This window comes from Monopterus albus, unplaced genomic scaffold (assembly GCF_001952655.1).
Source record: "Monopterus albus unplaced genomic scaffold, M_albus_1.0 scaffold312.1, whole genome shotgun sequence".
Lineage (NCBI taxonomy): Eukaryota > Metazoa > Chordata > Actinopteri > Synbranchiformes > Synbranchidae > Monopterus > Monopterus albus.
In genome coordinates, this window is record NW_018128192.1 from 473,152 (window position 1) to 489,932 (window position 16,781).

A 16,781-nucleotide genomic window follows, 5' to 3' on the forward strand; every position below is an offset into this window, starting at 1 on the left:
CCCCCGGAGGAGCTGGAGGAAGTGTCTGGAGAGAGGGAAGTCTGGGCATCTTTGCTTAGACTGCTGTCCCCGCGACCCGGTCTCGGATAAGCGGAGGAAAATGGATGGATGGATGGAAAAGTAAAGTACTAAAAAGTACTAATTATACAGAATGTATATCATATTTTTGTATTATAATTACTTGTGGACATCACATTTAATGTTACAGCTGGTAAAGGGGGAACTAGTTTTTATTGGCTTATATGGATTCAATTTGAATTGCTGCTGGGTCACTTGTGAATTTCCCACCATAGATCAGTGAGGTATTATAATTGTACTATTTTTGTATCAATCTGGGTATGAAAAGTAACTGGTAACCAAAATTATAAAATAAAGGTAGTGAACTAAAAATACAATATTTGCCTCTAAAATGTAATGAAGGCAAAGTATGAAGTAACAGAAAATGAAAATACTCAAGTAAAGTACAAATATCTCAAAATTGTATGAAGTACAGTACTTGAATAAATGTACTAGTTACTTTCCACCACTGTTTAGAACAGATTAAATAATAATTAATTAATTTGTGATTAATCACAAGTTAATTATGAACAATCGTGATTAATCACAAATGTTTTAATCAATTGACAGCACTAGTAGAAATATTTAAAATTGCAGGGGTAGTTCATTTTTTATATTAGTCTACAGGAAATTACAAGAACAATTAGAGAGATGACAAGTGAAATAAAAATAAAATAAAGGAAAAAAATATGAGTTTTTCCTTGGATGAAAGACAGTAAGATGAGTTATAAGATCACAAAGGCAAATGGAGATGAAACACTCTCCAAATCAACGGTACAGAAATATATTATTAGGAAAAGGCCACTGTAAAGAGGTGTTGAGGTTATTTTCTGATCATATCAAGCTTGGGTTTTAATGAATTTTTTTTTTTACATATTAAGTATGATGACTTTTGTTTTTCTGTATTCAGTTGCAGCATCACACTAAATGATATGAATTTAAAAAGCAAATGTTTGACATTATTTTCTCCTCATAAGTTTATTTACAGTGTCACAAATGACCAACAAATCCATGCCATTGAACCATAAAAATCAGTCTAAGCAAGAAAGTGAGGTGTTCATTTTGATTTTGTTATTGCTGAGGGACTTACCAACATCTTCCTAAGTGTTTTCTTAAATTTCATAAATTAGGGCCGAGCTGACTAGGCATGGCACAGCTGTGGCCTATCTCCCATCTAGCCACAGGATATTTAGCCTGGGCTTGGCTTCCTCTTTGCCAGCCAGTTCCACAGTTCCTGCAGCACCTTGCTGGCCTACCATCTATCGCCTTGCTAAAAAAAGCGTTTTCTTGCCTAGTTTGTTATCCTCTGTGTTCCAGACCTGTTGTTCCTCAGCCTGCCCAACGCTGCTCCTGTTCAGCCTGTCCTGCAGGATGTAATGCAGTGCCATGTTGACTGCATCATCCACTGACCTGTTTACCTGTTAGGGAGTACAACAGGGGGGCTACGATGTCCTTCAGGTGGGTCAACACCAGCCTCTCAAAGGACTTCATAACTACAAATGTCAAGGCGAAAGGTCTGTAGTTATTCAGTCCACTGATCAGATCTTCAGGGGTGGGGAGCTGGGGGGAAGGGAGCAGTTGCTGAGTCTGAAGTGAGATGGGTGAGGGGGGAGTTCTGCTTTTCAGCCGACAGCAAAACACATTCAGGTCATCTGCCAGTTGATGGTCTTCCACAGTGGGGTGGGATGGTTTCCTGTAGCCAGTGAGGGGTAGTTTACTGAAAACTGGTTCTTCAGCTCTTCAGAGCAGCTCCTCTTTGCTGTTCTTATCTCCCTTGTCAGTGTGTTCCTGGCCTGCCCATACAGGATCCTGTCCCCACTTCTGTAGGCCTCCTCTTTGGCATGATGAAGCTGCTTGAGTCTTACTGTGAACAAGGGCTTGTTGTTGTTGTATGTGCAGAAGGTCTTGGTGGGCACACACGTCTTCACAAAAGCTGCTGTAACATGTTACAGTGTCAGTGAGTTCACCCAGGTCTGTAGACACAGCCTCAAATACGCTCCAATCTGTGCCGTCAAAGCAAGTCTATAGCTCTGACTTTACCTGCTCAGTCCATCTCTTCCCTGTTTTGACCACAGGCTTCACAGCTTTAAGTTTCTGCCTATGAGTTGGCATAAGATGGACCATGCAGTGATCAGAGAGTCTGAGGGCTGCATGGAGGACAGAGCATTAGGCATCTTTTATTACCATGTAGCAGTGGTCCAATGTGTTTTTTTCCCTGGTGGAACAATTGACATGCTGTCTGTATTTCAGCAGTTCATGGGTGAGATTTGCTCTTTGTTCTGTCTTTGTCATTTGACATTGGCACTTAGAAGAAATTCAGCTACAGCTGTCAGAGAATTTCACAAAAAAACAGCTGGGACAAACTAAGAAAATACAGCAGTTCAGCATATGAAACAGTAGGATAATTTAACTGAAATGCTGTGGATATAGATGTGACAACAAAGCTCCTTTCAGTCAGATACCTTTTGTGTTACCATCACAAGGAATGAGTCAGTTCCAGAATTAATGTGGGTTCTCTAAATGTTTGCTCCTGTCAGGTCCGCTCGGCGTGACCTGCCTCTCTTTTTCTTTTTTCTCTCCTGCTCTCTTTTTTATGGGTTCCGCACCTCAGCTATGTCGCTTTTTGTAATTAGCGACTCGTGGGTTGTCGCACACAGCTGAGGCGCATTAGCGTAATTACCTGTTCCCCCTTATTTAAACCTCGGGTAGACACTCCACCGTCGCCGGAGCATTAACGACTGTAACGTGCATACCCTGTAACAGCCCTATAGTCGTGGTATGCATCAAATGTGTTAAGTTTTCCACACTGACAGTTCCTGTGCTGTGGATCTCATGATATACGTAGGTTATATGTTTTTGTGTTATACGTCCACGCTGACAGTTCCTGTGCTGTGGATCGCATGAGATACGTAGGTTATATGTTTTTGTGTAATACGTCCACGCTGACAGTTCCTGTGCTGTGGACCTCCTTGTTTGTTTTTTTGTCCATGTGGTTAGCCAGATGCTACTTGTTTTATCGAAGCTGACAGTTCCTGTGCTGTGGAAAACCGTTTTGTTCATCTGTCCTCATGGTTAGCCTGTCCATTCACCTGTCCGTCCTCATCCTCCTGCTCTCCTGGTTTCAGCGTTTCTGCCCTACTCTGGTTTAGTATTATTTATTGCCTCTGTTATGTTGTTACTTTGTGTTTTTATTCCATTAAACCTCCTTTTTTGTACTAGCACCTGGGTCAGCCATCTTGAGTCCAACCTCAGTTCTTCCTCACCCTCCTGGTGAGGGGGACAAACCATAACAGCTCCAGAGATCTCACATAATGTTATCTGATGATTTAGCTTCACTTCTCAAGCTGAACCCAGTGAGGAGGATTTTAGTCCAAAGTGAATGAGTCTATCTTCTGCAGAGCAGTTGTGTGAATAAATATAATTTTCCACAAACCTCAGGATAAATGGAGCAACATATCTAACTGTGGTAATTGTACCCAATAGCAATAAAGAAGATATATAGTAAAGAAAGTCACTTTCGGCTTTTCCCATTTTTTAGGGGTCGCCGCAGCGAAACGTCACACTGACGACTCGCATGTTAACATTTGGCACGTGTTTTATGCCAGATGCCCTTCCTGACGCAACCCTGACCTGAACCCGGGCCGCAGCGGCGAGAGCGCTGCACCTTAACCACTAGCCTAATAGGGACGGCTCAAAGAAGATATATAGTAAATATTAAAAATGCAGGATAAAAATGACACAAAATAGACTATAATATGTTTAGTTTTTATTGACTAAAAGTAAAATAAAACTAACAAAAATTTGACTAAAACAAATATGCATGTTCTGTTATGGTTGGGGGTCCCTCACCAGGGGGTGAGAGAGAAAAAGGGGACTCAATGTGCAAGCTCAGGTGCTAGTGAGGAAGTGTCTTTATTGCACAACAATAGAAAGAACAAAGTCAATGAGATATACAGGGTCCAAACCAAGGTAGAATAAGGGATGCTGAGGGGACCAGGACGGGCAGGTGAGCAGACAGGAGAACGGCAAGGGTGAGAGAGCAGGGGAGAGAAAGGGGAAGAGAGGCAGGTCGCGCCGAGTGGACCTGACATATTCATTAAAACACTATGGGTTTTGTTTTTGTTCAACAGAGCGCAGTGCTAAACATGTCTAAACTCCATACACAAGGCAAATATGGACATGTCCAACGGTGTTTTGCAATTTTGATGACCACTGCATTGTTGGGTGCAGCCAGGTGTTACTAGGAACATTGTGGAGGAGAGGTGGAATACATTACTAGAGGGAGGAATACATGGTGAGCAGGTGGAGTCGGTCTGGCTTTAGTTCTGTTCAGTCAAACCAGCTCCTCTCATCCCCTTTAAAGATCAGGACAGAACTGACTGTCACTGATATCAGGACATGGAAATATATGAGAGGAAAGATTATTTCCCTGTATCTTCTTCTCCTACCAGTCATGTTCTCCATTCCTAAAGTGACAGTGACAAATAGTGATGGCCATATGAAGCCCCATGAAGCTTTTAACCCTTTTGGACCATTGTATTGAAAATCGGTTCACTACTCAAAGCTTCATTCATTGAGCACGTGGGTGACATCTGCTGGCGCAGTGGTTGTTGTACAGCCTTGAAAAGGTGCCGCTGAAGCACCTTGTGTGTTCACTGAGTTTTGTTGTAATGTGGAAATTACTTAAATAAAGTTGAAATCTAACGTTATTGTACATGTGTCTGTTTTTCTTTCTTGCCTTATAATGTATCTGAAATGAAATGTTGACTACCTAAGTAATTCTTCTTCCATAAGAACTTTTAAGAATATGAAATGGATTTACAATTATTCATCCCAAATTACACACTGGACAGAGCAAATAGTTACAAGGTTCAATGAGGCTGTGGATGTAATTATTTTCTGACAATATAATATACTATATAATACAATGTGTGACTCAGGCATTTTTATTCAAAAACAATAGTGTCTCCACAGTGGATGGTTTTAGACGATTTCGCTTTTTTGAGACAATTTCCCCAGCTTTGGAGAAGACCCTTTCACACGGCACAGAAGATGCTGGTGTCATCAGGAACTGTTGTGCCAGGTTGAACAGGTGTGGGTACAGGAATTTGTGCGTCGTCCAGTAAACTAAGGGGTCCTGTGATCGGTGCCGAGAAGGAGCAGACAGATGTCTCTGAACCTCCACAATGGCATCTGCAGTAGCGTTCTGAGAGTTTCTGGCATCTTCTGCATCTTTGTCAAGCAGCTTCCACAGGTCAATGCCTGAAAATAAAACATTACAGGACATTTATAAAGCATCTAATTACATACAGTTAAATATATAAATACAAATGTGATTAATGGTGTACCCGTGGAAGCTGCAGCAGGTTCTGGCTGTGCCGGTGTTGATGATGTTGATGGTACATCGTCATGAGGTGCATGTCGGATTAAGGCAGCACACTCTGACTTCAAGCGGCGCATTGCTGCATCAGCATTTGCTGGATTGTGAAAGCCAAGTCTTTTAAACCTTGGATCCAGAAGAGTTGCAAGAGAACTAATGCTCATGGTCTCTGCTCCAGACAGTTTGTCAGTGAGTATCCGGCTGAGATTTAGTCCCAGTTGTTGTGCCATGTCATTTGTGGTCTGATGTACCATTTCATTAAGTGTATGTTTGAGCATACGAATCAGTGGAATTACTTTTGAGCCTGACACGCTTTGCTCTTGAGAGAGCTCAACTGTGGCTGCATGAAATGGTGAAAGTACTCTCACACACTGGGCTGTTGCTTCATATTCAGTGGCGGTCAACGGTGACAAATCTGTGGTCAGTGTTGCCAGAGCCGCTGCCACTGCATCCCTCTGCTCATACAGGCGCTGCAGCATCTCATATGTGCTGTTCCAACGTGTCTCCACCACCATTATTAGTTTCTTGACATGGAGTCCCATTTGCACCTGCATCTGCTGCAGTTTTTCCTTTGCTGTGGTGCTTGTTTTAAAGTATGTAACACTCTTCCTTGTTCTTAATCTGATGTCATCAAGGCCAGGAGTAGCATTGATAGATTTTTTGACAATAAGATTCAGGGCATGTGTAAGGTAGACAGCATGCCTAACTTGCAGAATGTTTGCAGTAGCAATCATATTTGGTGCTGCATCAGTCACCAAGCATCTCACCTTGTTTTGTATTACCCATTCTTCCATTAGCTCCTGAACAATACCAGCAATAATCTCTGCTGTGAGACACTTTGGAAAAGGGCGTACCCCCAAAAGGGTGGTGGCGAGTGTACCCTCATTTATATAATGGCATGTGACAGCAAGATATGCATCCATATTCAATGAGGTCTACATATCTGCCGTGAGGCTGACGCTGTCAACACCCAACAACGCCACCTTGGCCTTCTCCTTTTCTTCCACATACCGCTTCTCCACCATGGCTTTAACAACCTGTCTAGAGGGGGAGAATGTACGTAGGATCCAATTTAGCCACCAATGCACGGAAACCAGGATCAGACACCACAGTGAAAGGCTGCAAGTCTTTCACTATGAAGTCCACAAGTGCCTCATCAAGCTCTTGCTTCCTGGCCCCGAAAACAGTAATCAGAATAATAATTTGATTAACTTAGCTTTCCACAGACATGTAATAGGCTGACAGGGAAAAGATGTGTTATAAGTATAAACCGTGTTTAGCTTATGTGACAGAGCAGCTCTGTCACTGACTGCATCCACACATCTCTCCACTGTGTTGGGCAGCACACACACATTACACTCACTTACCCAATGGACACGTCATCCCGGTAGCATTAACAGCTTGACTGTTTTCATGTTTGGCTACCGGGATGACGCGGCATTGTATGATGTTATACATCAGCTGCTGAGGACAGCGCAAACATTGCACCTATGAAATCACAATGAGATCTGTGTGTGATTTATTCTTTCTGTGTTTATTCAGAGGGGACCATAAACTTGGACACTCATTGTATGAACAACAGACTTGACAATAACGCTTACATCTTGGGAATATAATTTACCTTATTCGGTGGCACCAATTCAAAGTGTTCCCACACTTGTGACCGTTTCCTTGTTGGCTCCATGGTGAGACAATCCAAAATGTGTTGACAAGAGGTAAAACAAAGCGCTGTTTCATCCCTCTTAAATACACTGGTATCGCACCAATGATTCAAAGCTCCACCTATCGAACCAAACCAGTCAGCTGAATCAGCGGAGCTGATTCAATCTGAATGAAGCAGAAGTGGTTTGAACGTCATCAGTCATGTGGTTTTTCCTGATTTGAAGCAAGCTCCGGCACAGTGCTTCAGAAAAATATCCTTCCAAGTTTGAAGCGAGCTTCGGAGCCTCAATTAGGCATGTATGTCTCAGGTGCTCAAGTTTCAAATGGGACATGACTTCTTCCACCCAATGCTTGCGGGATGGAAGGGCGGCTTTCTTCCAGTTAAGTAGTACTAAATGTCTAGCAAGAAGGGTAATAAATGCTATTGCACTGGCCTGATGTAATGTTACTGGTATAGCCGATGGGACAACCCCAAACAGAGTAGTTATAGGACTCGGTCCGACATTTCTCTTGCATATTGATGAGATAGTTTAAAATATTGCCTGCCAAAAGGTGTTGAGTCTGGGACAGACCCAAAACATATGGCTCAGATCGGCCGGGGTATGCCCACATCTGGCGCAAGAGGAGTCTGCACCTTGGTAAAGTTTAGCTATTTTACTTGGAGATAAATGTAATCTGTGCAGCACCTTAAATTGCAGTAGCCCATGTCTGATGCAGATAGATGATGAGTGGATTCTTGTGACTGCGGCCTGCCAAGTTTTATCAGAGATCAATTCCCCCAGTTCTTCTTCTCATTGAGTTTTTAAATGGTTTAGTGATGGTGACGCAGCATTTTGAATTTTGTCATATACAGTATAGCTGATACCACTCCCCTGTCAAGTGGATTTATATCTAAGGATTCATCAATCCATGTGTTCTGAGGCACTATTAAAGAGAAAGATGACTTGACAAAACTGCGTGTTTGGAGGTATTTGAAGAAGTCAGATTGCGGAATATCAAAGTCCTAATTCAGCTACTCATAAGACATGAAAATGCCATCCTTGAATAAGTCTCTGACGCATGTTATTCCTTTCCTGTGCCACTGTTTAAAGGTGAGTCAATCAGGGAGGGAGGAAAATGAACATTGGATCAGATAGGAGATACAATTAAAGCATGTCTGTATTTAATGATCACAGGGACAGATGTTAAGAGAATAAAACAGAAACACTGAAAAGTACCTAGTAACTAAAGTTATCAAATAAATGTAGTGGAGTAAAAGTACAATATTAGCTTTGAAAATGTAGCGTTGTCAATAAACAAAGTAAGTGAAAACGAAAATACTCAAGTACAGATACCTAAAAAATGTACTTAAGTACAGTACTTGAGTAAATGTACTTAGTGCCTTCCCACTGTGTTAGCCCTGCGATGGATTGGCGACCTGTCCAGGGTGTACCCCGCCTTCGCCCGATTGCCGGCCAGGATTGGCTCCGGCCCCCCCACCCGTGACCCTTTTCAGGGACTAAGCGGTAGAAAATGAATGAATGAATACAGTGCCCTTCTTTCTTTTCATTGAACCAAATCATTTTGAAATGAGAATAGATTCTGAATCTAATCCCGACTCCAAGAACTGAAATGAATTGAACTGAGTTTGCTAAAGATTCTCACCCCTACTTTTCCTGTTCTATTTGAGAATAAAAATGTTTGAATTTATCCACTAAGCAACTCTGTGCTTAGTGATGTCTCTCTACCCAGTGATCTATATAGCATCATTAAATCTTCTTTTTGCCCTAAATTGGTCCCGTCTGGATGGTGACATTTCTTAATGTTAATAAATGAAGGGTATTCAGTGTGGCTCATATGCCCAGAGGAAACTGATTTTATATGTGTGTGTGTGTCTGTGTGGTCTCAGCTAGTCTCTGTCATTTCACTAGCGAGCTGGGTAACTCCCCTAGCATAAGGCAGTGGGAGGCACACCAGCCGTCCTCCCACTCTTGTCTCATTACCACTCAAACAACACTACATATTGTGTAGTGTGTGCTTGTGTGTATATATGCATGTGCACATGCTTGTCTGTGGCTTAGCATCTGTGCTCTGTCAACTGTCCTAGTAGGGTTTGTTCCCTTCATGCACCCTTCCATATGGTCAACTAGGAGAGAGGTGCGTCATCTAGATGTACACAGACATGTACACATACACACTATGTGCTGCAGGCTTGTGTGGTATGTCCTTGAGTGCAGCTGTGGGATGTTTGCTGTAAGCATATCTTTAAAGCTGGCAGAGAAAACACAGAAGAGGAGGAGGATGAAGAACAGTGGGGAAAAGGTAGAGAATTAGAGCTAAAGCACAAAAGACATAAAAAGAGACATACAGAACACCCTCTGCAATACATTACCATAGGCACAGCTAAGTGGGTTAAGGATGAGCATATGTGTGTTCACCTAGCCAAAACTGCTGTCCCATTTCCCCACCTACCAACTTATAAAAACACTAGACACAAGTGGTATTGTAGAATGAAAACCTGAAAACCAAACATATACAGCACAAATACATGAATTCTTCTTTTTCCAGTTCCCCCCTCCCTGTTGCTAATTTATTCCTTTGTGACTCAACCTGAACACCTTCCTCCTGCTAGTGATTGCTTACCATCAGCCATGATTGTTCATTTACAGTACTTCTGTGTCCCTGAATGGCTGGCAACCTCACATTTAGTGAGCTGATATGACTGAAAACAGAAAGGAATAAAGGAATAGTTTGTTTGGTGGTGCAGTAGTCAGCACTGTTACCTTCCTGCAAGAGAGTTCTGGGATTGAATCTCATGGCTGATTGGAGCCCTTCTCTGTGGTTTACATGTTCTCCCTGTGCCTGCATGGGTTCTCTCCGGGTACTCCGTCTTCTACCCACAGTCCAAAGACATGCAGCTTAGGTTGATTTGTGACTCTCAGTTGCCTGTAGGTCTGAATGTGAGTGTGAGTGGTTATCTTTCTCTTTAAGTCCAGTACACCAAACCTATTCGAGAATTGATTACTACTTGGTTGATCAAAAATTGTTGCCATTGGTCATCCAGATAGATTATAATGTTATCGTAATATCAGACCATTCCCCAGTGATCTTGCAAATGAGCTTTCCTGAAAATATGCCCTCATCCTTTTCATGGCGGCTCAGTTCCAGACTGCTGTCTGACCTAAAGTTTTTTGAATTTATCAACACACAAATAGATCTCTTCATTGAGCTAAACGAATCACCGGAAATAAGCTACAGTGGTGTGAAAAAGTGTTTGCCCCCTTACTGATTTCTTATCTTTTTGCATGTTTGTCACACTGTAATGTTTCAGATCGTCAAACAAATTTATATATTAGTCAAAGATAACACAAGTAAACACATCATGCAGTTTTTAAATGAAGGTTTTTATTATTAAGGGAAAACAAAATCCAAAACTATAGAGCCCTGTGTGAACAAGTGTTTGCCCCCCTGTCAAAACACTGGTTTATCGCACCTGAGTTCAATTTCTCTTGCCACACCTGTTCGCAATCAAGAAATCACTTAAATAGGACCTGCCTGACAAAGTGAAGTAGACCAAAAGATCCTCAAAAGCTAGACATCATGCCGAGATCCAAAGAAATTCAAAAACAAATGAGAAAGAGAATAATGGAGCTCTATCAGTCCGGAAAAGGTTATAAAGCCATTTCTAAAGCTTGGGGACTGCAGCGAACCACAGTGAGAGCCATTATCCACAAATGGCGAAAACATGGAACAGTGGAGAACCTTCCCAGGAGTGGCCAGCCGACCAAAATTACCCCAAGAGCGCAGCGACAACTCATCCAAGAGGTCACAAAAGACCCCACAACAACATCCAAAGAACTGCAGGCCTCACTTGCCTCAGTTAAGCTGAGTGTTCATGACTCCACCATAAGAAAGAGACTGGGCAAAAATGGTTTGCATGGCAGAGTTCCAAGACGAAAACCACTGCTGAGCAAAAAGAACATAAAGGCTCGTCTCAGTTTTGCCAGAAAACATCTTGATGATCCCCAAGACTTTTGGGATAATACTCTGTGGACAGACGAGACAAAAGTTGAACTTTTTGGAAGGTGTGTGTCCCATTATGTGTGGCGTAAAAGTAACACCGCATTTCAGAAAAAGAACATCATACCAACAGTAAAATATGGTGGTGGTAGTGGGATGGTCTGGGGCTGTTTTGCTGCTTCAGGCCCTGGAAGACTTGCTGTGATAAATGGAACCATGAATTCTGCTGTGTACCAAAATATCCTGAAGGAGAATGTCCGGCCATCCGTTTGTGACCTCAAGCTGAAGCGAACTTGGGTTCTGCAGCAGGACAATGATCCAAAGCACACCAGCAAGTCCACTTCTGAATGGCTGAAGAAAAACAAAATGAAGACTTTGGAGTGGCCTAGTCAAAGTCCTGACCTGAATCCAATTGAGATGCTGTGGCATGACCTTAAAAAGGCAGTTCATGCCCGAAAACCCTCCAATGTGGCTGACTTACAACAATTCTGCAAAGATGAGTGGGCCAAAATTCCTCCACAGCGCTGTAAAAGACTCATGGCAAGTTATCGAAAACGCTTGATTGCAGTTGTTGCTGCTAAGGGTGGCCCAACCAGTTATTAGGTTTAGGGGGCAAACACTTATTCACACAGGGCTTTGTAGTTTTGGATTTTGTTTTCCCTTAATAATAAAAACCTTCATTTAAAAACTGCATGATGTGTTTACTTGTGTTATCGTTGACTAATATTTAAATTTGTTTGATGATCTGAAACATTACAGTATGACAAACATGCAAAAAGATAAGAGGAAAAATAAAAAAAAAAGAACAAAACAGGCCACAGAGCTTATTCAACGGATTAAAGTAACAGATCAGCTACACTCAACATCGCCCTCTGATGACCTATACAAAGAAAGAATCTTACTGCTTTCTTTCTTTCTTTCTACCAATGCCAATGCTATTGATCTCCACCTGAGGTCGCGCCTCACTCATTATGAGCATGGTGACCATGCCAGTAAGCTGTTGTCCCACCAACTTAAACAGTCATCTGCTGCTGGTTGTATAACAGCAGGATGAACATCGGAATATACTTACAAACCAAAATGACATCAATATTCAGTTTAAGTCTTTCTATGACATTTTATATACCTCTGAAGCTAACAATACAAACTCTGTAGACAACTTTTTCGATGGCCTAACCATGCCCACTTTAGAGGATTCAGATAAAAACCTATTGGAAAATAATATCACCCAGTCAGAAATAAGTAATGCTATAAATAAAATGAAGTCAGGCAACGCGCCTGGTATGGATGGGTTTCCCATAGAGTTTTTTTTTTTAATTTGCCCATAAATTAGGCCCATTGTTATTTAAGGTGTTTAGGGAGATACTAGATAGAAAGGCTTGACCTGCAACCATGACACAGGCCACCATCTCCCTGCTACTTAAAAAAATCGAAAGATTCTCTGCTCTGCTTTGCGAGTCATATTGTCCGATTAGTTTGCTTTGCTGTGATTATAAGATCCTGACTAAGGTGTTGACAGGCGCGAAAATTTCTCCCCAAATTGATACACCCGGACCAAACGGGCTACATTGCAGGTAGGCCAATATCTAGCAATTTGTGTCAGGTATTCAATGTGATTTATCAGCACAACAACATTGAGCCAGAAGTAGTGATCTCCCTTGATGCCCAAAAAGCGTTCGATAGAATTGAATACAATTTTCTGTCCACTGTGCTAGAGAAGTTTGAATTGCAATTTTATATGCGGCACCACAAGCTTCAGTACGAACAAACAAGGTGATATCTAGTTTTTTTCCTCTTTTTCATGGTACTAGGCATAGGTGCCCCCTGAGTCCCCTACTATTTGATGTTTCCATCGAACCCTTGGCAATTAAGATGAGAGAATCAGCTCAGATGGTGGGAGTGCGCAGAGGGGATCAAATGCACAAACTGTCTCTCTACGCAGATGACCTTCTTCTCTTTCTCTCACACCCTAACACCACCATTCCGATTGCTCTTGACCTTATCAATACATTTGGTCAAGTGTCAGGGTATAAACTAAACCTCACCAAAATTGTCTTATTTCCAATTAATGAAAAAGCTTGACAATTTGCCCTCTATAATTTTCCTTTTATGGTCAGTAAAGAAGGTTTTAATTATCTGGGTGTATATGTAACATACAATTACAACTGCCTGTTTGACAAGAATTTCACAAAAGCATTAATTAAAGTTAAACTAGACATGGATAAGTGGTCAAAACTACCTTTGTCACTGGTAGGAAGAATTAACTCTGTTAAAATGGTAATCATGCCTAGGCTACTATACCTTTTTTGGACCGTACCAGTCTTCAGTCCTAAAGTCTTCTTCAAAGAATTGAATAAACACACATCCACATTCATCTGGAATAAAACATCCCCCGGATTAGAAAGGAGTTTTTGAAAGACAGAAGGAGGATGGCGGGCTGTCCCTAACTAACTATCTTATCTTTACTACTACTGGGTAATGAATATCCACAAGTTGCTGTTTTGGTTTGCAACAAGTTATTCAGACGATGAGTCTCCAGTTTGGGTCCACCTGGAAAAATACTCCAACAATACAGCTTCACTCAGCTATTTGCTGTGCAGTCCTTTACCATTGAGTAAATGCCATTGGACAAACAATCCAGTTGTCCGGGGCTCGTTAAAGATATGGTTTCAGTTTAGGACTCATTTTATGATCCTTAACAGAACACAAGGGTTAACACAGATACACCTTCAAAACATGCCAAAATATATTTCTCTTGTGAATATTTTCTTTCTCCAAGCAATAGCTGTGCTAATGTCAGTGAAAAAGTAATTACATTTCCTGCAATTGCTTCAAAATAATAGCCATTTGAGGTTTTGAGGATATTATGCTTTTAATGTGAAGGAGCTGCAACAGGAAATGTTTCTTTACTATTAACAGACTAATGCTCCAGCATTAACAGCTGCATGAGAAGTCATCTCTGTAAGCAAAAATGATGAGTTTAGAAGAGGCCAGAAACTTTTCAGTGTGTCTATATTTGTTGAATCTTAGAGATGAACATTACTGGAACTGGAAGAGAGGTCTATTTGTGTTCTTGTTTGTTGCCATGAGTCAGACAACTTTTGAACTTTTAAACTGGAGTGGACTGTGAGCTAATGGACTCCCAGTGTTTTCCTATAACACATGGAGGACTGAGTGAACCATCTGACCTGTAAGCTCGTTTTAGGCCAGGGCACGGCACCTTATTTTTCTTACCCAGTGAGTTTTAAAATAACATTACTGGACTTGGAATACATGAAAGGTGACCGGAGTCTGACAGTCATCACAATCAGGGAAACATCAGGTCTGTCCTATGGAAAATAATCTGCCTTGGATTTAATAACATGGATGCTTTTTCAGAAGGATGCAAAACTAAAAATCATCTGGTTTAAAGTAAGACAGGCCTGACTGTGTTTGTGTTTATGCCTGCTTCACTGTTAACATGTGGAAGACTGCAAATTATCAAAAAGTGTTGGTAGCTGTCAGTCATGATTACGTTTGATACATGGCAGAGAAACAGCTGTGGATGGATAATGGTGTGTTTACATGTTAGTGAGTTTGGTTTGTCTACCCATGATAAAAAATGAGGTAATTTTACTGTCAGTCCTGTTTGATACAACTTTGGACATTGCAGTCAAATAGATGCAGTGATTTTTACTTCAAAATGGCCAGAGTTTATTTTTTCTATGCAGTGTGCTTCTTTGTCATGATCTACTCACCAACAATTGTTGTTATGTGAATATGGGCAGAAGAAATTGGTTGAACAAGAAAAGCACTTTGAATAAATGTTACAACAAACATTAGAGATCAAGTTAAATTATATATAGTCCAATATCACATATCATGAAATTATCATCATGAAAATTAGAATGGCAACAGAGAAACCAAAAGCTTGGATTTAACATCAACATACAGAAATAATAAAATCTGCTAATAATGAAAACCTTAATAACTATAATAGTAAATAAAAATGGCTCTGTTACTGCTGTTAGTACATCCACAAACTATCATGTGGGCTTATATTGATATACATTAAGTATAATGATGTTTACGCAGAATGGTTTTGACCATAGACTAACATCTGTACAGCATCATCCCACACACATCCCACATGTCTCTTAAAGCTCATTATTAGTCATTAAAATGCATTCTAATAATTTCCTTTTCTGAAGATGAGTTAAAGTTACAAGGCAACTCTTGTATGTGCATGCTCTGAACTGTTTTTGTGCTGGACCGTGACCTTGCAGTTGAGTTCTGCCTTTTTTGTTCTGTCAACAGTATTACAAAAATTGATTTTTAGCATTTATCAGTCAATTCAGAAATGTAAAATACATGAATCCACTCTTAGAAAAAAGTGACGTTTATAGTCTTAAAACCAGCAATGTATTCATGTGCAACATGTGCCATGTTAGATTTAAAAAAAAAATAGTGAATCATATACTGTATGATCATGTAGACCTTCTGAGGATTATGAAGAGCTAGAAGCAATCAAGTTCATAATTTTAATTATTTTTCTGCATTCTCTGGTGGCTTGTGGTCAATAAATGAATTTGACAAAGAAAATAATTAGTTGTGAATTTGTGCAGTTTTGCCCTATTTTGAGCTACTGTAATGTCAGTAGGGGTCCATATAGACACTGGTTTCATTAAAAGTTAGCACACCTATAGTGATATAAAAAAACAAAAAAGTCTTTACCTTTGGAAGCCTCTGTGCCATATGGCCCGCTGCTGCTTTCAGTCATATCAGGCAGCCACGCATCTTTGACTGCTGACTTGAAGACGTAACGGTTATCCAAACTCTGGATGGGCCTAAAGTTGCTGCGCAAATACTCTACTGACTTAACGTGGTCCTGCTGCTCTGTGGTGAAGATTGAGAAGAATGCCTCCAACTGGTGCCGTTGGGAAGAGCAAGCATGGCAGAGACAGAAATGGAGAGAGAGAGGAGTAAAGGCAAAAAGAATTAGTGCCAGGCAGAAGTCACATACTGTGGTGATTTTGAGTATACAATTTTGGCATACATTTTACAACTTTCATTCTCTTCATTAAAAACATAGAGAGATCAGAACAGGAATTTAGCCTAATTCAAATACAAGTTGAACAAAAGACAACATTTTTATATCCATGGGGAAACTGCGCCACTGCTTCAATAAAACAAAGGCTTCATCTCAAATAATTAGACAAAAAACACAAATAATATTTGCAATATATTCAGACAGGGCATCCACAGACCTTTAAAAATGTTTAAAAGATATTAAATTAGATTTTTAGAATATAGGACCATCTTCTCTTATTTAAAAAAACGGAAAGGTGTTTTTTCCACCTGCTTTCTAGATTTTCTTTTATGGTGAGAGGATTCAGGAAGTAATTCACCAGTGGCACCAAGAAAAAGACAACCTTAGGGCTATGGAAAATGCAGTCTTATTATACCTCTTTGATATTAACAAGAATGACTCAAGTTTGGAGCCACAATTACTAATGGGCAATGCATGATGACTGAGAGGACGAGAGGAGAGAAACTGAGAGCATCATGGACCCCCCAGCAGCCTAGGCCTATAGCATAACTAAGGGAAGGCTCAGGGTCACCTGATCCAGCACCAACTATAAGCTTTATCAAAAAGGAAAATCTTAAGTCTAATCTTAAAGGTAGAGAGGGTGTCTGCCTCCTG

General features: G+C 40.8%; 1 protein-coding gene across 1 annotated transcript in view; it reads right to left on the reverse strand.

Moving 5' to 3' along the window:
• Nucleotides 1–16,004, reverse strand: part of LOC109973944 (receptor-type tyrosine-protein phosphatase gamma-like) — a gene marked incomplete at its 5' end in the record, with an annotated part of 164,458 nt that extends 148,454 nt beyond the window's left edge. The window contains 1 exon segment of the mRNA XM_020623850.1: nt 15,812–16,004. Within this exon segment, the coding sequence (XP_020479506.1) occupies nt 15,812–16,004 (193 nt within the window).
• Between the last annotated feature and the right edge of the window lie 777 nt (nt 16,005–16,781).